The following is a 24,167-nucleotide window of genomic DNA, read 5'->3' on the forward strand; positions in this document are numbered from 1 at the left end:
TGGTTGGAAGGACCACAAGGGAAGTACTGATAGTCACAAATTTCCCACTTGTTTTTATATGGGATTGAGACTATTCTCTCCTCACATGGCTTTTCCCTATACCACAGGCTTTTGTTGAAGAGGCGTTTCAGGCTTCAAATGAAAATAATCATCCTTTAATGAAAAAGCTGGGAAATACTTGTCTTGAGTTTCTGATCCTGCAAACAGTTTGCTAAAGGTCCTTAAGGCAAGTGCCAGGAGTCAAAAAAAATCGTAGAACATTATCAAAACACTGTAAATCAACTATACTTCAATTTAAAAAAATTTTTAAAAATTGTAGAACAGTCTCAGAATGTAAACAATAAAATTGTTGACCAAGGAATTATACCTGTGGATGAAAACTTCTCACAAGAAGACCTATCTGGGTAATATCAGCTTCTTGGGTTTTGAAGTGCCTGTAAATTTTATATGCTAGAAGCCCTAAGCACTTTTTCCCCCTTGTAGAGACTTCTGGAGTAGAAAAAAGTTCATGATGTGCTTAAAAATAAATAAATAAATAAACCGACCATAGCATGAAGAAGCTACTCAAATACCAAACAGTTTTGAGGTTTGTTTTTGTTTGTTTTACTTTCACATTTTACTTTTGTGGTTGGCATATGGAAAACCAAACTGAGAAATCATAAGGTTGGAGTATCTTAAGGGCATGCTGTCATAGATGTTAACAAGCTTATTTATACAATAAGACCTCTGCAGAAAGTGCTCAGCTCGATGCCACATTCCAGAATAGCCACCATTGGTTTCTTTTTCTAAATTGTCTATGTTTACAGGTTTCACAAATACCCCCGAAGTCTTCCCAGTGTGCTTGGCAATGATAAAATTCATGGCAATATCATCACAGTTTTGCGTTTCATCTAACAAAGCATGGACAGCTGCAGGTTGCCTCTGAAAGAGTTCAAGGTATTTACTATGGAAGAATGAGGCTCCAATCAGCACCAGAGAGTAATGGTCACCATTTCCAAACCCCGGTGTTTGCAGTTCAAAACCTCCATAACTGTAGACACCAGAGGAAGTAGACACATGCTTTCTTGGAACAAATCCTACAATTTGATCAGGAAATTGCTGAAAAGATGGAAAAAGAACAATTAAGTGTGGCATTTCTTTAAAGCTGACATGGTGAAAAGGCAATGACTTACTACAGAAAGAATTAAACTGATTTGTCAATGTTATTTTATTCCTGGCTTCTACATCTCAATTTCCTTTAACTCCAGACAAATTCATAAATCTATGTCCTGATAAGTTTAAAGGTCAATTCATCATAACCCATATCTCTAACAAAATTTCTAACCTCACAAATATTCTCCTAATTTACACATTATCCAATATTAATAAATTCGAGTTACCAAAGAGTCTGTTTTTTCAGAGTTTGCTATAAGAGAAGTTGACTGTATGAATGATATTTATTATAGGAGATGAGAAGACATAACGTGATTATTTTGAAAAATTGTTTTAATCTCTTAGGAGTATATAAAATTATGGATTTACATGTATCATTTTACTGTTTTTCCATGTTGATGTCAATGTTTTTGAAAGTCACCATTGATTTTAAACGATGTTATATTTTTATCCCTTTTCAGCTTGGGTGTCTCTTTTTTAAAAACATAAGAAAAAAAAAATATATATACACACATATATACACAACACACATATATACAGCTGAGCCTTAAACATGCAGGGGTTAGGGGTACTGACCCCTCAAGCGTAGTAGAAAACTCGCGTATAACTTTACAGTCAGCCCTCCGTATCCACGGATCTGCAACTCCAGATTCAGCCAACCACTGATCATGTAGTACTGTGGTTTGTATTTACTGAAAAAATCCGAGTATAAATGGACCTGTACAGTTCAAACCCATGTTGCTCAAAGATATATATATAGATAGACAGATGGATAGATAGATATAGACATATATATAGATATATGATGAGATGTGTCAGGATCTTTGAAGGATAGTATTAAAACAATAATAGTAGGATGAGAGTGACTAAAAATAAAATAAAAATCAGCAAAGAAAAGCAGTGAATCATGGAAAAGAAGCATGAACTTATAGAATTAAAAGGTTTAGTTCAATCTCACAAATAACTTGAGTTTCATTCATTTATGGAACAGACACTAAACTAGGGACACACGCACACAAGTCAGGCTGGGTTAAATCCCGTTTCAAAGAACACATAGTCTAGAGAGGGTGTGCTACAGATACGTGAACCAGGAATTACCACACTGTGAGAAAGCTGTAAATGCAGCTGCGCAATTCTCAGGGGGCCACCGAGGACAGGATGACAACTGTGCTGCCGGGAAGCAGAGGGAATGTCAAGGGTTGGGGGTAAAGGCTGGGAGGCTTCAGAGAAGATGTGCCACTTACACAATCTACGCGATGAAAGAGATTTCACGGGTGACTGGAGGTGGAAAAGGAAAAGCACGGCAAGTGGAGGTGATGGGTGAGTGCAAAGGCACAGATACCTGTCTGCTCTAATCTTGCTTCTCTCTAGGCCCCAAATCACTACACTGTGCAGGGCACTGAAGGGACAGAACTTTAGGAGTCAGATTATCTTGTGCAATGGATTGAAACTGTTCTTGATGGTTTTATGAATAAAACCTAAAGTCATATTTATCCATCTTTAATTATGGTTTACTTGGATTGTTCTAATTAACCGCAGTTCTCATATTTCCCCCCACCCTGATATTTTCAGTAAATTGATTTTTTACCTGAAATAGAAATCTCACAGCCCGAGTATTACATTAGAACTTTTTGCCTAGGAAGCTTTTATTTACAGGGCTGGAAAAACTGCTGATATGGAAAAAATCTGTTGATCAGTACACTAGGCATGAAGCTGAAAACTGAAGTTTTGAGAATGATGATATCTGCAGAGTACTGTGACCACTTACCATTAATACCTAATGTTGTTACATCCCAAGTCACTAATTAAGGAGAGTTACTATAGTGCAAATTAGACCATTTATTGGGTAGCACAGTGTTTAATTACTGGACAGGGCAGAGTATTTGTATGCAGTTCTGGTTTCAGGTACTTGTAGTGCAACTTGTAAAAGCTGTCTACTATTAACACATATTCAGTAGGAAAAAGGAGTTTTTATAGAATACCAGGCAATTTATGCCTGTTTATCTCAGCTTGGGATTTAAGCGGGGGTGGGGTGGGGTGGGGGGAAACTGCCACCACAATGGCACATGCAGAATTATTAGTAGTATAATTAATTTTTAAGCAACGGTCTCAGAATCAGAATTAAATTTTATGGATGTAATAAATTGTTTCTTTCAAAGGAAGTTCTGCGCAATATTAATACAGAAATACATTTCTCATTTGAGATACAGGCGAAAGTGCCTCTGGATTTTAGTCTTTGCTCTATCATATACCAGATCATTTCCTCATTGTTCTTTGGAAGTCAGTTCTAGCTCTTATTTCCAATATACCAAATATAAATCAAATATAGATAAAAGATATTGTAACTTTCAGATTAGCTTAACTGAGCTCAGGAAATCTGATTATGACAAATTCATCTACCGTTTAGATAAAATCTGTCTACGCTGGTTTGGGTGACTCTCACATTAAACCATGCTGCTCTGGTTAAACACTAGATCAGACTTTATACTGATGATTTCATAAAGGATGTAGCAACATTACCTGCCACACGGAGAAAGCAAAAACAAGGTCTTGGGTGCTAATTAGCATGTCATCATCTACCATTAACACCGCTGAAATGAAAGGAAAAAAATTTAAATCAAACAGTTTGGAAATGAAGACAGAAGTTATACGACACAGTGGTGTTTTTATAAGTCATTCAAATGAAGTATTTCCTGAATGAAATTCAGTAAATAAAAAATGTATTCTTGGAGAGATCTGTCTAGCAGAAAAAGTTTTTACTTGAAATGTAATTGATTTTTATAATTCCCTGAGGGGGAAATTATCATGTATTTATCATCCATTATCCTAGAAACTAATGAACCTATAAATAAATAAAACCAAGGTTCTTTTAAGCAAATTACAATCTCATGTAACTGCTGTGAGTGGGAGGAAAAGGAGGCGGCAAAAAATACATTAAGCATAAGTTAAATGGCATTTTACTAACTTCTGTGATGCAGTAATATGTAATCATAGCATATCTTCTTTCACAATATTAACCTCTTTGTCATTGTTGCAAGATATATGCGATTTCTTCCCCAGGAGACTGCTTCTTGACATCTTGGAAACTGCCCCTTAAGTTTTTCAAAATGCTTTCTTATGATTAAATTTCCCTATTTTCTCCAGACAACTAAGACAAGTAGAAGGCCCAAAAGCCGCGCACCCACCCCCAGCTCTGGTTAGCTGCAGCCCTGCCAGACTAAGAACCCAGCTGCAACTCACCATTGGTTTCCAGTTCAGGAAAGACCTGGAGTCGATTTCTCATCCTGTTTGTTGTCTGTACTTTGAAGATCACAGGGACAGGGTGAGGCCCTAGGGAGTTCCATAACTCATCTGGTCCCTTCTCCCCAACGTTGTTCCACACCACAATCACTTTGTGCAGATATGGTACTGCCTGATAATGATTTAAAAGTCTCAATAAGAGATCTGTTCTGTTGTACGTCTGCATTATGAGAGTAAAGGAATCCTGGGTGGACTTGCCCTGGGATTTTATTTCCCTACGCAAAGTGAGCATCTTGTCTTCTTTGATGTTAGGAAGTAAAGTGGTCAAAGCCCCAGCTACCAGCAGTAACACAAGGATTACCACCAAAGAGAAACGAAGTACTCGAATCCCCATCACTCTTCCAGGGAGTTTGCAGATGTGGCAACACCTGGAATAGAAATGGAAATAAAATGCAGAATCTTAGCATTCTTACTAGTTACCATGTTTTTGTTTTTGCTTTTTTGAGGAGAGAGGTTAATCATCTTTTAGTGGATTCAAGTTCAGTTCACCCTGCCTCTTTGATAAGGTGACTTGGCCTAAGATAAAAACTACAGTGAATAAACCTTTCCTTCTGGGCCTGCTCGCTTTGCAGCTGCAGACAAAGGGTCATTTACACCCCGAACAGGAAGAATTAGGCAGTGCATTTTAAAATTTGCCCTCATTTCACTACTAAACATTTGGAACTGAGATTATTTTTTTCAGATAGGATTATATTTCTCTTAGTAGTATACTAATTCTTTAAGCAGCTTTATTGAGATATCGTTGACACATAAAAGTTGTATATATGTAAGGTGTACAACTTGATGCTCTGCTATATGTATATTTCAATACACTAACTTTAAACTTACATTTTGGTAGCAAACTTTTTTCCAAGTGAAATCATATGCAGAACCCTAATATATGAAATAAATAATAGTAATAGCAGCAGCAGCAAACAATTATAGTGGGTTTATTACATTCTAGGCCCTGTACTATGTGCTTTGCATGTCATAGTATGTGCTTATTTACTCAGTAGATTAAACAAATAATCACTGAGCACTTACTGTACCACGCACTGTTTTAGATTCTGTGAATATAGCAATGAATAAGATAGACAAGGTCTCTGCTGTTAGTAGCAGAGGAAATAGCAGGGCCAAACAGATAACAAAGTAAATAAACTCAAAGCTAATTCAGCATGGTGGTAATGAAGAGAATAAATCGGAATGACATGATAAGCAAGGGCCAGATTACGGGGGATCTTTTTGGCCTGAGTAAGGAGTATGGATTTTATTCTAAGTGAGATAGGAAGCCATTGGAGGGTTTTGATCAGGGGAGTAACAGAATCTTGTTTATATTTTACTATTATTATTATTCCCATTTAATAGTATTTGGATGCTTAGAGAGGTTAAATAACTTTCTCAAGGTTACTAAACAACTGAAGTAATGGATCTAGGATTTTTATCCAGGAAAAAACTGCTGCCAGAGCCCAGGCTGTTCATCATCATGGGCTGGGGAGTGTACTGCCAGATTCAAATCCGGTTGTGCTGAGGTAGGGCTCTTGAGCTTCCAAAGCACCTTCTGTCACAGAACATGAGGATCACCAGGTATTGTAATCAGCTCTGGACTCTCCTATTCCTCACTATACCTACAGGATCTGCCTGAGATGGCTACAGAAGAGTAGGTGAACAAAAACCGAGGAATGTGGCCTGGAGATTTATTGGTCAAAATTTTTTGTCTGATCAAAACTCAGTCACAAATGTAAGGAAAGGTTAAATCTCATACTGTTTTACAGATACCCAGAACTCAGATTTCTTGGCTTCCAATACAGTTTCATTATCACCCCTACTGCCTCATTTTGGAGCACTGTTGGCTTTCAATTGCTGCTGTTTTTTGATTCTTCTGCTATTTCTGCTTTTGATTTACTTACTTTACTTACTCCTCCACAAGCCTCCACAAGGTTTTGAGGAATGTCCTCATTTTCTATTCTGGCAGCTGAGCCTTCAAATACATCTCAGCACTTTTCCTAGATCTATTCTACTACTCTATTCAAGTACAAAAGCCTGAAATGAGGAAACAGCAAGCTTACAGAAATTTACTTATAAAAAGACTGAAAACCAGTGTAATGAAAACCAGTGAAAACCAGTGTAAAATCAACCAGGAGTTTCTAGACATATAAAAAATATCTTTAAGAAAAAAAAATAGATCTCTCAGAACCAGAAAGAATGAGATATTATTATTCTTGATGACTTTAATTGACCCATGGTCTATCCACTCTTACTACTTTTAATACAATATTTCCTCTCAGGCTATACAATAAACAGATACTCTTATCTATTCCTTATTACAGATAAATAATATCAAGTTGGAAAAGACTTCTCACTGCTAACTCACACTTGTGGTGTGCCAACTGTACAAGCCACTGTCACTGTTCTTCCTTGTGTAACACTGCTTCTGTACAGTTTATTTTGGTTTCCTTCATGAAAAAATGCCCTGTGTCTGTATCTAAGCTCTTGATTTTGCACCTTGTGGTTTCAGTTGGGCATCTGCAGCTAGGCCACCATTCTACAGACAATCCTAAGACTGTAGTCTAAATCTTCCTGTCTAACAGATTAGGTTCCAAATGAAATCTCACTTTGCTATTCAAATGATGTCCGATCAGTCTTCTGTTTTTCATCGAGGAAACTTGGCAGTGGTGGAGTTAAAGTTACAGTCACATTCCCCTGATCTTGTTTCATGTTGTGAGGTGTGTTTTGTAACTGCAGCAACAGTTTTTCTCTATACAGTTCAGCAAGGACGTAGAGAGGCCATATAGACCATGCCTTTAACATCTCTCTTTAAAGTTCACAGAAGTGGGGACTGGAGAATTCCAAGGCTTATAGGGGAACACACCCCATGATGTGATAATGCGCTGAGGCCTGTGCAAGCAAAGGAAGAACTTATTCATAAGGACAAGGGAATGGTCATTGTCATTCAGCGACTCTCACTTTTCAAAAGTCCAGATTTGAAAAGAAATGTTCCCTTGCAGTAATCTTTTTGGAGAGCTTTCAAGGATATTCTCTCCTGGACTTTCTATGCAGCCTGTTCTGTTAAGAAAAGAAATTATGTGTTTCTCCTTTTATCATAGCCTCACTCTAAGACACGAATAAAATGAATTATTTTTGAAGTAACTTCAGCTTTACCATGATTACTTTTCAAGGATGGTAATTTAAGGTTTGAGAGCACAAATGTTTTCACTGTATATACCCTTTTACTAAAACAACATATACTGTTAATGTGGTAAACCAAAGAGAAACCATTATGAATTAATAATCTTGGTTCAAAGGCCTTGATAATCCTTCTAATACTGACTCAAAAGCAGGTCTCATAAAACATATTTTCAGTTCTGCATAAAAATGGCTGGTTATAAGCACTCAGAGTTAAGAATCCTCTGACAACTGCATTAAAGTATACCCCGATTAACATCTTTATGTTCATTTTCTTCAGCTGAGTAGGAATAACATACTGTAAAACCTACACAGCAGTGTCTCTAGTCTCTAAAACAGACACTGATAGCTACCTGGCAGTTTTAGTGGAGAAAAAGTAATGAAGATTCATCTCTATAGCCTACTATAAATATACATTGTCAAAGATAATCGTGAACGACTGTTTCACTTTTATCTATACTTTTAAGTGGCAGTCACCCTCCATATCTGTCATAGAAATTTTCTCTTTCAGATAGCTTCTAATCCCCTATTTTACTTGTATCAAAAATGTTTTGGCTCTGCTCCGACTCTGATGTGGCCGACTGCAGGGAGCTCCGCGACCGGGCCATACCGAACCACTCGCCTCGAAAATCCGTGTGGACGAAAGGCTCTTGGTGCTCCAGCCAGGCATCAGGGCCGTGCCTCTGAGGTGGGAGAGCCAACTTCAGGACACTGGTCCACAAGAGACCTCCCAGCTCCACGTAATACCAAACGGCAAAAATCTCTCAGAGATCTCCATCTCAACATCAAGACCCAGCTTCACTCAACGACCAGCAAGCTACAGTGCTGGACACCCTATGCCAAACAACTAGCAAGACAGGAACACAGCCCCAACCATTAGCAGAGAGGCTGCCTAAAATCATAATAAGGCCACAGACACCCCAAAATACACCACCAGACGTGGACGTGCCCACCAGAAAGACAAGATCCAGCCTCATCCACCAGAGCTCAGGCACTAGTTCCCTCCACCAGGAAACCTACACAACCCACTGAACCAACCTTAGCCACTGGGGACAGATACCAAAAACAACGGGAACTACGAACGTGCAGCCTGTGAAAAGGAGACCCCAAACACAGTAAGATAAGCAAAATGAGACGACAGAAAAACACACAGCAGATGAAGGAGCAGGGTCAAAACACACCAGACTTAACAAATGAAGAGGAAATAGGTAGTCTACCTGAAAAAGAATTCAGAGTAATGATAGTAAGGATGATCCAAAATCTTGGAAATAGAATAGACAAAATGCAAGAAACATTTATCAAGGACGTAGAAGAACTAAAGAGGAACCAAGCAATGATGAAAAACACAATAAATGAAATTAAAAATACTCTAGATGGGATCAATAGCAGAATAACTGAGGCAGAAGAAAGGATAAGTGACCAGGAAGATAAAATGGTGGAAATAACTACTACAGAGCAGGATAAAGAAAAAAGAATGAAAAGAACTGAGGACAGTCTCAGAGACCTCTGGGACAACATTAAACGCACCAACATTCGAATTATAGGGGTCCCAGAAGAAGAAGAGAAAAAGAAAGGGACTGAGAAAATATTTGAAGAGATTATAGTTGAAAACTTCCCTAATATGGGAAAGGAAATAGTTAATCAAGTCCTGGAAGCACAGAGAGTCCCATACAGGATAAACCCAAGGAGAAACACGCCAAGACACATATTAATCAAACTGTCAAAAATTAAATATAAGGAAAACATATTAAAGGCAGCAAGGGAAAAACAACAAATAACACACAAGGGAATCCCCATAAGGTTAACATCTGATCTTTCAGCAGAAACTCTGCAAGCCAGAAGGGAGTGGCAGGATATACTTAAAGTGATGAAGGAGAAAAACCTACAACCAAGATTACTCTACCCAGCAAGGATCTCATTCAGATTCGATGGAGAAATTAAAACCTTTACAGACAAGCAAAAGCTGAGAGAGTTCAGCACCACCAAACCAGCTTTACAACAAATGCTAAGGGAACTTCTCTAGGCAAGAAACACAAGAGAAGGAAAACACCTACAATAACAAACCCAAAACATTTAAGAAAATGGGAATAGGAACATACATATCGATAATTACCTTGAATGTAAATGGATTAAATGCTCCCACCAAAAGACACAGGCTGGCTGAATGGATACAAAAACAGGACCCATATATATGCTGTCTACAAGAGACCCACTTCAGACCTAGAGACACATACAGACTGAAAGTGAGGGGATGGAAAAAGATATTCCATGCAAATGGAAATCAAAAGAAAGCTGGAGTAGCAATTCTCATATCAGACAAAATAGACTTTAAAATAAAGACTATTACAAGAGACAAAGAAGGACACTATATAATGATCAAGGGATCGATCCAAGAGGAAGGTATAACAATTGTAAATATTTATGCACCCAACATAGGAGCACCTCAATACATAAGGCAAATACTAACAGCCATAAAAGGGGAAATCGACAGCAACACAATCATAGTAGGGGACTTTAACACCCCACTTTCACCAATGGACAGATCATCCAAAATGAAAATAAATAAGGAAACACAAGCTTTAAATGATACATTAAACAATATGGACTTAATTGATATTTATAGGACATTCCACCCAAAAACAACAGAATACACATTTTTCTCAAGTGCTCATGGAACATTCTCCAGGATAGATCATATCTTGGGTCACAAACCAAGCCTTGGTAAATTTAAGAAAATTGAAATCGTATCAAGTATCTTTTCCGACCACAACGCTATGAGACTAGATATCAATTACAGGAAAAGATCTGTAAAAAATACAAACACATGGAGGCTACACAATACATTACTTAATAACGAAGTGATTACTGAAGAAATCAAAGGGGAAGTCAAAAAATACCTAGAAACAAATGACAATGGAGATACGACGACCCAAAACCTATGGGACGCAGCAAAAGCAGTGCTAAGAGGGAAGTTTATAGCAATACAAGCCTACCTCAAAAAACAGGAAACATCTCGAATAAACAACCTAACCTTGCACCTAAAGCAATTAGAGAAAGAAGAACAAAAAAACCCCAAAGCCAGCAGAAGGAAAGAAATTATAAAGGTCAGGTCAGAAATAAATGAAAAAGAAATGAAGGAAACAATAGCAAAAATCAATGAAACTAAAAGCTGGTTCTTTGAGAAGATAAACAAAATTGATAAACCATTAGCCAGACTCATCAAGAGAAAAAGGGAGAAGACTCAGATCAATAGAATTAGAAATGAAAAAGGAGAAGTAACCACTGACACTGCAGAAATACAAAAGATCATGAGAGATTACTACAAGCAACTCTATGCCAATAAAATGGACAACCTGGAAGAAATGGACAGATTCTTAGAAATGCACAAACTGCAGAGACTGAACCAGGAAGAAATAGAAAATATGAACAGACCAATCACAAGCACTGAAATTGAAACTGTGATTAAAAACCTTCCAACAAACAGAAGCCCAGGACCAGATGGCTTCACAGGTGAATTCTATCAAACATTTAGAGACGAGCTAACACCTATCCTTCTCAAACTCTTCCAAAATATTGCAGAGGGAGGAACACTCCCAAACTCATTCTACGAGGCCACCATCACCCTGATACCAAAACCAGAAAAGATGTCACAAAGAAAGAAAACTACAGGCCAATATCACTGATGAACATAGATGCAAAAATCCTCAACAAAATACTAGCAAACAGAATCCAACAGCACATTAAAAGGATCATACACCATGATCAAGTGGGGTTTATCCCAGGAATGAAAGGATTCTTCAGTATATGCAAATCAATCAATGTGATACACCATAGTAACAAACTGAAGGAGAAAAACCATATGATCATCTCAATAGATGCAGAGAAAGCTTTTGACAAAATTCAACACCCATTTATGATAAAAGCCCTGCAGAAAGTAGGCATAGAGGGAACTTTCCTCAACATAATAAAGGCCATATATGACAAACCCACAGCCAACATTGTCCTCAATGGTGAAAAACTGAAACCATTTCCACTAAGATCAGGAACAAGACAAGGTTGCCCACTCTCACCACTATTATTCAACATAGTTTTGGAAGTGTTAGCCACAGCAATCAGAGAAGACAAAGAAATAAAAGGAATCCAAATCGGAAAAGAAGAAGTAAAGCTGTCACTATTTGCAGATGACATGATACTATACATAGAGAATCCTAAAGATGCTACCAGAAAACTCCTAGAGCTAATCAATGAATTTGGTAAAGTAGCAGGATACAAAATTAATGCACAGAAATCTCTTGCATTTCTATACACTAATGACGAAAAATCTGAAAGTGAAATTAAGAAAACACTCCCGTTTACCATTGCAACAAAAAGAATAAAATATCTAGGAATAAACCTACCTAAGGAGACAAAAGACCTGTATGCAGAAAATTATAAGACACTGATGAAAGAAATTAAAGATGATACAAATAGATGGAGAGATATACCATGTTCCTGGATTGGAAGAATCAACATTGTGAAAATGACTCTACTACCCAAAGCAATCTACAGATTCAATGCAATCCCTATCAAACTACCACTGGCATTTTTCACAGAACTAGAACAAAAAATTTCACAATTTGTATGGAAACACAAAAGACCCCGAATAGCCAAAGCAATCTTGAGAACGAAAAATGGAGCTGGGGGAATCAGGCTCCCTGACTTCAGACTATATTACAAAGCTTCAGTAATCAAGACAGTTTGGTACTGGCACAAAAACAGAAATATAGATCAATGGAACAGGATAGAAAGCCCAGAGATAAACCCACACACATATGGTCACCTTATCTTTGATAAAGGAGGCAAGAATATACAGTGGAGAAAAGACAGCCTCTTCAATAAGTGGTGCGGGGAAAATTGGACAGGTATATGTAAAAGTATGAAATTAGAACACTCCCTGACACCATGCACAAAAATAAACTCAAAATGGATTAAAGACCTAAGTGTAAGGGCAGACACTATCCAACTCTTAGAGGAAAACATAGGCAGAACACTCTATGACATACATCACAGCAAGATTCTTTTGACCCAGCTCCCAGAGAAATGGAAATAAGAACACAAATAAACAAATGGGACCTAATGAAACTTAAAAGCTTTTGCACAGCAAAGGAAACCATAAACAAGACCAAAAGACAACCATCAGAATGGGAGAAAATATTTGCAAATGAAGCAACTGACAAAGGATTTATCTCCAAGATTTACAAGCAGCTCATGCAGCTCAATAACAAAAAAACGAACAACCCAATCCAAAAATGGGCAGAAGACCTAAATAGACATTTCTCCAAAGAAGATATACAGATGGCCTACAGACACATGAAAGAATGCTCAACATCATTAATCATTAGAGAAATGCAAATCAAAACTACAATGAGATATCATCTCACACCGGTCAGAATGGCCATCATCAAAAAATCTAGAAACAATAAATGCTGGAGAGGGTGTGGAGGAAAGGGAACACTCTTGCACTGTTGGTGGGAATGTAAATTGATACAGCCACTATGGAGAACAGTATGGAGGTTCCTGAAAAAACTACAAATAGAACTACCATACGACCCAGCAATCCCAATACTGGGCATATACCCTGAGAAAACCATAGGTCAAAAAGAGTCATGTACCAAAATGTTCATTGCAGCTCTATTTACAATAGCCAGGACATGGAAGCAACCTAAATGTCCATTGACAGATGAATGGATAAAGAAGATGTGGCACATATATACAATGGAATATTACTCAGCCATAAAAAGAAATGAAATGGAGGTATTTGTAATGAGGTGGATGGAGTTAGAGTCTGTCATACAGAGTGAAGTAAGTCAGAAAGAGAAAAACAAATACAGTATGCTAACACATATATACGGAATCTAAGGGAAAAAAAAAAAAAAAAAAAAAAGGCCATGAAGAACCTAGTGGCAAGACGGGAATAAAGACACAGACCTACTAGAGAATGGACTTGAGGATATGGGGAGGGGGTGGGGTGAGATGTGACAGGGTAAAAGAGTGTCATGGACATATATACACTACCAAATGTAAAATAGATAACTAGTGGGAAGCAGCCGCATAGCACAGGGAGATCAGCTCGGTGCTTTGTGACCACCTAGAGGGGTGGGATGGGGAGGGTGGGAGGGAGGGAGATGCAAGAGGGAAGAGAAATGGGAACATATTGTATATGTATAACTGATTCACTTTGTTATAAAGCAGAAGCTAACATACCATTGTAAGGCAATTATACTTCAATAAAGATGTTAAAAAAAAAAAAAAGAATATACATTAAAAAAAAATGTTTTGAGAGATATAACTTATATCTTTGGAAAGACAATGTAAATATTTCATGTAGTATTTATTAAATGATATAGCCCAATAAAATTATGTTACATTTGTAGTCTACATAGAAAAGCAAGAAGAACAAAAACTTTATAGACTGTAGTACAAGTGGCATCTCTGTACTTTGAGAATAGCTGAAGTCTGGAACTTTATGGTAGGCCCACTGGAAACAGCCTTAGAACAGTTGGGAGAGTGATGATGACTTCATAGCTATCTGGATGTCAGTTTATAGCTTTCTTCTGTTCTTTGTCCAGAGAAGAATCTATCACCTAAATCACAGCTTTGAGTTTTGAATGGGGGGATATGAAAAAGAATACATCTGGATAACCTACATCTTACTTAGAAAGAACCAAGAATTAAAATTACTTAATTAAAAATTATATCTATTGATATATATATTTCCTGGCACCCTGCCTCATTCCAAAAAGGATCTGACAGTTCTTAGTCTATCCCCTTTCTGACCTTCTCCCATCTGACTACAGGAGATTAAATGTGACTTCGATAAACAGAGTAAATGTCAGCAAAACAAAAATCCTTCTTTTTCTCCTAATCATCTGCAAAATCAAAGGTCCCCAGATGATACTTTTTTGCACATATGTTAACTTACTTAGTTCCTCATGAGTAGAGAGCACATCCTTTTAGTTATTTTGATATGGTTATATAGCATCTCCTAGACCAGGGGTCTTCAACCAGGGACGATTTCGCTCTCTAGGGCACATGGGGCAAGGTCGCGAGACACTTTTGATTGCTGTGACTGGGGCTAGGAGATGTTACTGCTCTCTGGTGGGTAGATGGCAGTGCTGCTGCTAAACATCCTACAGTGGTCAGGACAGGCCCCACCACAAGGAATTATCCAGCCTAACATGCCAGTGATGCCAAGGTGGAGAAGCCCTGCTCTACATATATTTTACCTTGAACATGATCGGGGAGGGACTGCTAGCCAGGTGGCCCCTGAAATCCCTACTGCTACTTATTACGCTCAAACAATGAAGGATAAAGCAATGTCTCCAAAACTGCCCCAATATCTATATGCCTTATGATACAAACACATCATGAACTCAGAAAACTGAAAGAGACCTCAGAGCCCTCCTAAGCCAGCTTCCTTGTTTCATAGATAAAGAACCCAAGGTCCAGGCATAAGGAATTTGCCTGAACTGATGCAGCTGCACACAGTTAACCAGCAGCAGAGCCAGGCCTAGAATCCAGATCTCTGAGGGCACAGTCCACGACTCTTTCCACTGTGTTATGGTAAATTCTGCAAGGCTGTGTCATAAATTAATATATGAGACTGTCCCTAAGGAACCTGTAAGATAATATGAATATTAATATTGGTATGTTGGGTTTTTTACAACTTTATTAAGATTTATTTCACATACCATAAATTTCACCTATTTAAAGTATACAGTTCAGTAGCTTTTAGTGTATTCACAGAATTGTGCAACCAAGTCTAATTTTACAACATTTTTAATACTCTAAAAAGAAACCCCAGACCCATTCGTTAGCAGTCAACTCCTCATTCCCATTTCCTCTCATTCTCCACCCCAGCACCAGGCAAACACTAATCTACTTTCTATCTCCGTAGATTTGCCTATCCTGGACATTTCATGTAAATGGAATCATACAATATATGGCCTTTGTGCCTGGCTTTTTTCACTTAGAATGATGTTTTCAAGGTTCACCCATGTCATAGTATATATCAGTACTTAATTCTTTTTTTTAATTGCCAAATAACATTCTATTGTATAGATATACCACATTTTGTTTATCTGTTCATCAGTTGCTGGACATTTGGGTTGCTTCCACATTTTGCTATTATGAATAACGCTGTTATGAACATTCAAGTACAAATTTTTATGTGTACACGTGTTCATTTCTCTTGGGTATACAACTGGGAGTGGAATGGCTGGGTCATTATATCAGAATTTTTAAATATTTGAGAATTGAGGTAGCTTTTGGAAAAGCATTATTTGAAATTTTAAGAACTTTTCTTAAATGTGGACATAAGATAGAGTAGGAAAGTAAATAATACAATGAAGCAACAGTTACTAATTCTCTAATGTTTGTCTTTAAATGAACGAGGCAACTTGAATTTTCAAAGACCCACTCTGCAGTTATTTTCTACATCTATCCAAGTTCCTTAGAAGGAACACTATTGAATGAAGAATTCTTTTCTCCAGGCTAGTTCCTTTGGACTGAGAGCAATAATTATCCAGACAAAAGCTGAAAACAAATAGCCGGAGCATAGCATGAACAAAGATTAGTTATGTCCTCTGACTCATAAGGTAGAAAAGCAATGAACAGCTTCACGAGAAGCTGTCATTTTCCTTTTAATGCCACAGATGGTGGAAGAATAACTAGTCTACCATTTGATTATGAGATTTGCCTCATATTGTATTCTTCTCTGGCTCATCATCCTCCAAAATGTGTACTTGCCTAAAAGCTAATGATTATAGAAGACAGATGCTCAAAAAGGTGCCCTCAGCTGCCACGAGATAAAAGCATTCCAAGGCAGAACACAGAGGCTAATTCAGAACCCGGGCTTCCCTTCTATGAACATGCAAGAAGAATCAGAAGAGACAGTATACACCTGCTGAGCAGTTTCTGGCCAGGTTTATGGCATGTAGATGACAAACACTATTCCAACTGAGGCAAAGGCACATGTGGTACCCAATTCCAAAAGGACTCCTCTTACGATACCTACAGCCAACGTGCTGACCCATGACTCCAAGTATTGGTACGTGCTATCTTCTCTACTACAAAACCCATCTCTCTCTCCACCTGACACACCCCTACTCCTTACCCTTCTACCCCCAAGTCTCTTTCAAACATCCCCTCCCCTGTGGATGTTTCTCTCACCACTCTCCATCCCCAGTGCTATTGGGAACTGGGAACACAGGGCTACTAGACTTTGTGTCCAGGTATTACAACTACTGACCGTGCCTCCAGCTCCTTTTTGACTCTGGCTGCACCTTGAAGGCCGTTTCTGTTAGGCTTTGTAATCCAGAACAGTGTCTGGCCATTTTTTGAGTAAGTGCTCACAACTCTCTGTGGCTGAAAGGAGTGAGGGAATCTATGTTTAAATGGGCTTAAACTTCGCCATGAATAAGAAATGCCTGAAATTTTAAAAGAATAAACTCAAATTAAATGCAAATTAAGGCCCAGTTAAGACTCAAGAAACCTTTCCCTCTATAAAAGACCTGCATTATCCCCCATCTGGGGACCAGGACAAGTCATGAGATGTGGTCTCTAGCTCAGGCCACATGAGTCACCTTTCGACCTTTAGTTCTGTGGCCAAACTACTTAATAAAAGATGTCTTAGAACGCTGATTTTTTCCAAGATATTCTGCTCTTGGAGAATAAGCTGATTTGCCTTGGGAGAAAACCATCACTTGTTAGATAATCCCATCCTTGTGATTTCTGGTAACAATAGCCAGAAGCTATATTCTTAATCCGGCAGCATATATGATTTAAACAAACAGACAATAAAGTCTTGTCTAGGTGAGAAATGAAAATTTAGTTTGGGTTCAGAAACTGACCAAAACCTATAGAAACCTCAGGACAATTGGCAGAAACAGAAAACTAAGTCAGAACACCGCCCAAGTCAGTTCACTACTGTTTAGAGTAAGCCTCTTCCATTAAAATCTTAAGCAGCACACGCTAGAATCTACTTCAGTGCAAAATCCAGAATGCCAGAAATAGTACATGAAAGGTCACTGTTCTTTATTATGAGTCTTTTCCAGGTGCTAAAGAGTATTCTAAGAGTTTTTGCCTTCGTATTTTCCTATATTCAGGAAATTCATTCTTTTCACTGTTATTTCAGAAGTGCCATACAGTTTTTCTCATTTTCAACCAATGCTATCCTCTCCTTTCTAAATGATTTCCCCTCACTTTTCCTTCTAAGGAGCCCATCCATGTTTTTATGGTTCTTCTCAACTCCCATTACTTTTTTCGCAAGTCTAAATACATCAAAATAAGTTATCTGTGTTAACAATATTATCTATTTAGGAATAAGAAAGGCAGGAATTGGAATAGACTTAAAATAATAAATAATAAAAGGGCCCACATCGCGTCACAGATTCACCTAGTGATCTCGCTGTGTTAACAACTAATTGTATAGTGATCCAAACAGATCATTTAGATGACTACAATCTGGATCCACAGTGTCATGGACCAGCTCTTAGGGTTAAAGTGATTTTCTATTGACAGTATAACTGGCTACAACAAATACATGATCATCGATAGCCAATCTAAGTCCTGTCATTTAGAAAGCTTAGGACTATAGACTGCATTTTGAGTCCATAGTTCCGAAACAGAGTTGCTAAAACATATTGATAAATAGCTGAATTTCCTACAGTATCACATTTGAAAAACAAAAGCTGCTGCAACAGGTCATTTCTCACTGCAAGCTGTTAAGGAAAGAATTTCTGCACTGGTCACATTAAATTAGAGCAAGTTCTTTTCCTGGCAGCAAGACTGAGTGAGCCATTCCCTTATAGGTGAATCAGGTTCAAATAAACACCGAAGACAGCATTTAAAACAGACAGCAGACACTAAGTACCTGTGTCTCCACTTTCCTCCCTAATCTCACCCTGTTATCAGTAGCAAAGGCTGCCTGTCAGTCCCGGCGTTTTTTTTTTTTCCCCCTCCTAAGCATCCTGTACAAAGCACCAAATTGCTTCTCAGTACTTCTTCAGGCAGCTACTATCAATTAATTAGATTTGCTTTCTCATCATTGATTTAAGAGGAAATAACATAAATATTATGTATAAAGGCTTCTTAAAGCACTGCGTCCTTCAATCCAGCCATTTGTTACTGAGGCAGTGAGGCCTTCTCTACCCTCAAAGTGCACAGGTCTGAATTATGCTAGATGAAAGTTCCTTCTCGTCTTGCATCTTTCTCCAGGAATTGCCAATTAATTGTATGATAATGATGATGGTGGTGTTTGGAGATGACCAAACTTATGGGCATATATCAGGGCAGGAGAAGGAATGGCCTTATTCTTAAGAGGAACATCCACGACTTACAAGGATCCAAGGAGTCAATGCATCCTAAGAAGAAAGCCTAGAAATAGAAAAACATTTTTAGCTTGGTACAGTGCCATGCAAAATCAGTTCCAGAAATGGGTCAAAAACAAGCCAAGTACATCTGCAAATACATTACTTTTACCATTCCAGGATACTGAAGCTTTTCACTTGAACTTCTCTCTGTTTTAGTCACAGGAGGATGGAGGGGAGGCAAGATTGCTGGGAAACAGAAACCTGGAATATCCTATGGAACCCTCTCCCTTTTATACAACACTGGTTTTCAGCAATAAACTCACACTGCAAAATCATTTCTCTAAGAGAAACAGATTTCATACATATGAATTATGATTTGTAAATAGCTTTAGATATTAAACCTAACAAACACGTAATCCTAATTCATATGAGCTTCCTAACTTTATTAGAGGAAGGTCAGAATATCCATAGTAGTTATGTCAGTCCATAAACATTCCTAGGTGCTTACCATGCACGAGCCCAGCAGTGTCAGGCACTATGGATGGTAATGAGCAAGACCATCAATTCCTGCCCTCACAGAGCTTAGCAATAGTAATGAAAGTTGTCAGACCTCTTCCCTCTTTATGTTACCTAACAACTCAAATCAGTAATGTTTCAAACCTTCAGAGACACGGGAATTAAAATATATCCACCCCATTTTGTAGATGGGCTAGCTGAGACTGAGAATATTAAATGATGTTTCCTGAGCCACAGAAAGAGTGGTGGGTCCAAACAAACTCCCGACTCTCACACTTGACCTGCTTTGTATTTTCAGTGTCTTTCAAGTAGTCTCTGTTTTCAGCGCTGTTCTAGTCTACAAGAATATTTCAACTTTGTAGGTATTGACTTTATACTATAATCTGGAATACTATTTCAATGGATAAGATCTAAAACAGGCACTACAGTATTTTCTAACAGACCCTGGCTCAAGTAAAAACTCTTATTTCCAAGGAAACAAAAACACCTCTATAGGAAACAATTTTTCTCAGATAAAAATACTGGTATTTCACTTATGTCCATAGCAGCATTATTCACAATAGTCAAAAGATGGAAGCAACCCAAATGTCCATTGACAGATGAATGGATAAACAAAATGTGGTATAGACATACAATGGAATATTATTCAGCCTTTAAAAGGAAGGAAATTCTGACACATGCTATAACATGGATGAAACTTGAGGACATCATGCTCAGTCATGCACAAAAGGACAAATACTCTATGATTTCACTTACATGAGGAATATAGAGTAGTCAAATTCATAGAAACAGAAAGTAGAATGGTGGTTGCCAGGGGCCCGGGGAACAGAGAAATGGAGAGTTATTGTTTAATGGTTATAGAGTTTCAGTTTTGCAGGTTGAAAAAGTTCTTGAGATTGGCTGCTCAACAATGTCAACACACTTAACACTACTGAGCTGTACACTTAAAAATGGTTAAGATGGCAAATATTATGTGTATTTTACCACAATTTTTAAAAAGTAAAAAAAAAAAAAAAATACTGGTACTTACCTCATTATGGTAAAGTTTTATTTTTTTAAAAAATTTTTCCTTATGGCTTCAGTAATTGATAGGAACAGGTTCTCTTGGCACTATTAAGGGAAATCAAAGAATTTTCTGTGATGTTTTTGTCAATCAGTAGGAAATTTTTTAAAAATGCTTTTTAATGCTATCGTCCATAGGCTTTGAATTATTTTTAGAAATTAAAATTTGCTATACTGTGTTCTAAAAACTACATTTAGGCAATTAGGTAGGTGCTACCTGTCAGGTTGGTGCTAACATTGCTATATTTTTGTTTTCATCTTTCTCTTAGGTATCCAGAAGCAGAATAAACTCACATCATCCTGATGATCTAAAGTGTTTACACTTTTGAAACCAGAACATATATGCCATGGAGCAAGACCTTTGAATGCATTAGCAACTTGTATTCAATTTGCACTTGTATTCAATTTCTAGATTTTTAAGTATCTGTAGTTTTATCTACCATCAAAACTCCTTTTTTCACTAAAGGTTCATAGGGCATTCAATTTGAAGTACTAAAAAAACTCAGGGTCTAAAATAGGGTTGCAGGTAAATGTCAGGGTTGATTACTGAGGAGTGACAGATGGCATCCTTCCTATTCCTTACTATTGCCCAAAAGGAGCTGGAACCTTGGCTGGAGATGAGCTTCTGCCCCTTAATCTTCTCAGCTTTCATTTCTCACAGTCCTTAATCACATGTCTAAGAAGTTAGGGTTTTTTTCCCCCATATAGTCTGCACAGTTAACCTAATGCAATTAATTAGTAGATGATCTAAACAAATATTTAAAAGTTCAGGGTAGAAATCCATTTATTGGTTTAAAATGTTCATTAATATATCTACCTATTTTATAATCTTATAAATCCATAACATATGAAGGAATTCAGAACTGACTGGAGACCCGCAAGATACTGCATCTGTAATGACCACCTGAATAGACCTGAAGAATCATTTTTGATTTTCCAAACTCATATTCTTTCATGTTACAAGTTACTGAAGGGGTAAAGGGATAGCTGATGGCTTAGCATGTATCTGGACTCATCAGGTGACAGTTGTTCCTCCTCGCTACACCAAAAGCACCTCTTGTGCACATCTTAAACATCATTTAGTTATAAAATCCTGAACTGATTTGCCCTCTCCTCACATCCCGCTTCTTCTTCCCAAAAAATTCCTCCAGGGAAAGAACTTTATCAGGCTTTTTAACCTACCTCCCTTCCCCAACCCCGTGCCCAGCACAGAGCCTAGCACATAGTAGACACTCATTAAATGATTGTGTTTTTTTGTTTTTATTTTTTAACATCTTTATTAGAGTATAATTGCTTTACAATGGTGTGTCAGTTTCTGCTTTATAACAAAGTGAATCAGTTATACATATACATATGTCCCCGTATCTCTTCCCTCTTGCATCTCCCTCCCTCCCTCCCTATCCCACCCCTCTAGGTGGTCACAAAGTAAATGACTGTTGAATGAATGAAACTAACTTTAATTTTGATATGGCAACATATACTGGTTAACATATATGGGACAAGCATTATTTCAAGATGACAAATCAAGTGAGACATGTCAAACATTTTCCACTCATAGCACTTTTCCTGATTTAGTGTCCAATTTATATTTCTAATAAAATATTTAGTATTGAAGTCAGTAATTATGTCGTCTAAGAATGAAAGATGTGAAGTGGCATTGCCACTTTTTGAAAGAAGGCCCTCACCGGAATAGCTATCTTATATTCTGGCGTGTGAGCAGTGGGGAATTTAGGAGTTCCAGGACCACTGTAACTGAAATTAAACTTCAATTTCTCCAACTTATTTCAAAACTATTTGAAAAAGGGTATTGCAGATTTCTCCATAACCCAGTTGAACAATTTCTCATCTGCAGCAATATAGGGCAAAATGTAGAATTTATTTTCAAAGGCAGAATACAAAAACACAGGCTCAAATCGCAGCTGACCTGGATGAGTTAAGAGAACGCTGGAAATCAGTTGCTGAAATTTAGTTATTTCTATATATGCACACCCCACCCCCACCCCCAGTTACATCATACTGAAATAAAGCAGCTTTGGAGAAACACTCAATCGCTGTGGAAATATTTATCTTCAACCTAGTTTGTACCCACTTAACGTTTCCCCAGCAGTGCAGTACAGTAAAACTCAGTCTATGGCTAATATAAAAGCTTCCTAAAAATATAAGTAAATGCTACTAATTGAAAATATTTCTATGTTTAAATTAAAATAATGAAATATACGCCAAGAAAGACAATGACAAAATACCCTTTCCAGAACTTAATTTCTGAAATCTAGCTGTTTTTACACAGCTGTTTAATTAACACAAACATTAAAAAAAAATTGTAGAATAAGTAAATTTTATTCAAAAATAAAACCACAGAATCACTACCCCACACACTCACAAAGTTCCAAGAAGGAGTGCAAAACACATATATTCTCACTGCAAAAAGATTTTTAACACGAGAGCATTTTCCTATTTCCTTACCTCGAGTGCAGAAGACTGCAGTGGGACCTAGCCGATTTATTTGCTTCCAGCTTGGTTACGATGAAACGAAAGGGGGATCTCGCTTGCTCATTTTTCGTTTTTTTTCCAAACCCAGCGGCGTGCATTCACCCGGCATTACTCGCTGGATTGACAACGCTGCCCACAAAGAGAGAGCCTGAAGCAGAGGGCAGTCCCGGGTGGCCGCCCCTCCCTTTCGGTGACGCTCCACTTCCTGTTAGACTAAAAGGCTGTTCCCAAGAATCTCGGTTTTGTAGTTTCTAGCCCACCTCCAAAAGCCAGTCCTCCTTTGCCCCATTTCTCCCCCAGGGTAACAACTTTTAATCATTCAGGTGATGGACCACCTGACCTTACCCAAACAATTTCCCAGAGAGGCGTTGGAAGAGGAGTTCCAACGACCGTGGGTGCCCAGCACTGGCCCGCCGGGCTCGCCCCTGACCCTCCGCACGCCCTCGCGTCCCACCAACGAGTCAGTTTCCCTGCACTTCCCTGAAACGGGCTATGGGGTTCTCACGAGAATTAGAGCCACGGCGGCGGCCTCCGGGATGACCTGGAAGTGAAGGGGACGTGTAGGAACTCGAGTTTTGGGTTATCAACGGATTGAGATTGTCGGGGAAGCAATGCCTTAACCAAACCTCAATTTCAACACGGTCTCGTAGGAGCTCCTTTTCAAAGCCTCTTTTAAATACCCTTAACATTCTTTCGGAAGACATTTATTGATTGCCTCCTGCGTGGCAGTACAGAAAGGTCAGGCGCTGTTTTCGGGGGCGGGGTGGATTACTAGGATTTGGGCGCCCATGGAGTTCACCCAGCTAAACCATCATTTGCGCTTCCTGCGGACTGGCGGCGAGAGAATATGTCGCCGCCTGGATTCTTAAGCACTGCTCTCTAATGCACCAGGATTTAATGCTAATAGGGGCAATGGTGAAAGGGCAGGCGCTGGACGCCAGTGCATCCGGGAACAAGAGTGGTAGGCAGTCGGAGTGGGCGTGAGCGGGCTCTCAACCTCCCAGCCAGCCCAGTCTGTGGGTGGCCATCTCAGGATTTTCTTCCTGAGTCCAGGAGGCGGGACTCCACTCCAAGTCGGCCCTTTAGACCACCTAGTAGTTGCCGACTCTCTTTGCCCCCAGCAAAACTCGCGCC

General features: G+C 38.4%; 1 protein-coding gene across 6 annotated transcripts; it reads right to left on the minus strand.

The window, feature by feature from the left end:
* Positions 1 to 552: 552 nt before the first annotated feature.
* EXTL2 (exostosin like glycosyltransferase 2) lies at positions 553 to 23,510 on the minus strand. Of its 6 annotated transcripts, XM_068540407.1 has the most exons (7): positions 23,007 to 23,360; positions 20,512 to 20,591; positions 18,993 to 19,029; positions 7,044 to 7,326; positions 4,393 to 4,820; positions 3,673 to 3,743; positions 553 to 1,098 (listed from the first exon to the last, which is right to left on the minus strand). In XM_068540407.1, exons 5-7 carry the CDS (start codon positions 4,784 to 4,786, stop codon positions 610 to 612), a joined length of 954 nt encoding a protein of 317 aa, XP_068396508.1. In that variant the 5' UTR covers positions 4,787 to 4,820; positions 7,044 to 7,326; positions 18,993 to 19,029; positions 20,512 to 20,591; positions 23,007 to 23,360; the 3' UTR covers positions 553 to 609. The 6 variants fall into 6 exon arrangements, with proteins under 6 accessions (XP_068396508.1, XP_068396510.1, XP_068396509.1 ...); XM_068540409.1 differs by lacking the exons at positions 7,044 to 7,326; positions 18,993 to 19,029; positions 20,512 to 20,591 and adding an exon at positions 23,379 to 23,510 and having other exon boundaries at positions 4,393 to 4,564; positions 4,754 to 4,820; positions 23,007 to 23,162; XM_068540408.1 differs by lacking the exon at positions 18,993 to 19,029.
* Positions 23,511 to 24,167: the final 657 nt, after the last annotated feature.

Source organism: Eschrichtius robustus, chromosome 3 (assembly GCF_028021215.1).
Source record: "Eschrichtius robustus isolate mEscRob2 chromosome 3, mEscRob2.pri, whole genome shotgun sequence".
Classification (NCBI taxonomy): domain Eukaryota; kingdom Metazoa; phylum Chordata; class Mammalia; order Artiodactyla; family Eschrichtiidae; genus Eschrichtius; species Eschrichtius robustus.

Bases quoted from the DNA above. Each gene is read 5' to 3' on its own strand.
- EXTL2 (XM_068540404.1), bottom strand. From the start codon at position 23,131: ATGCACGCCGCTGGGTTTGGAAAAAAAACGAAAAATGAGCAAGCGAGA. The intron at 4,821-23,006 runs GTAAGGAAATAG...TTTCTATTCCAG, and splicing joins TGCAGTCTTCTGCACTCGAG to GTGTTGCCACATCTGCAAAC. The intron at 1,099-3,672 runs GTAATGTTGCTA...CCATCTTTTCAG, and splicing joins TTGCTTTCTCCGTGTGGCAG to CAATTTCCTGATCAAATTGT.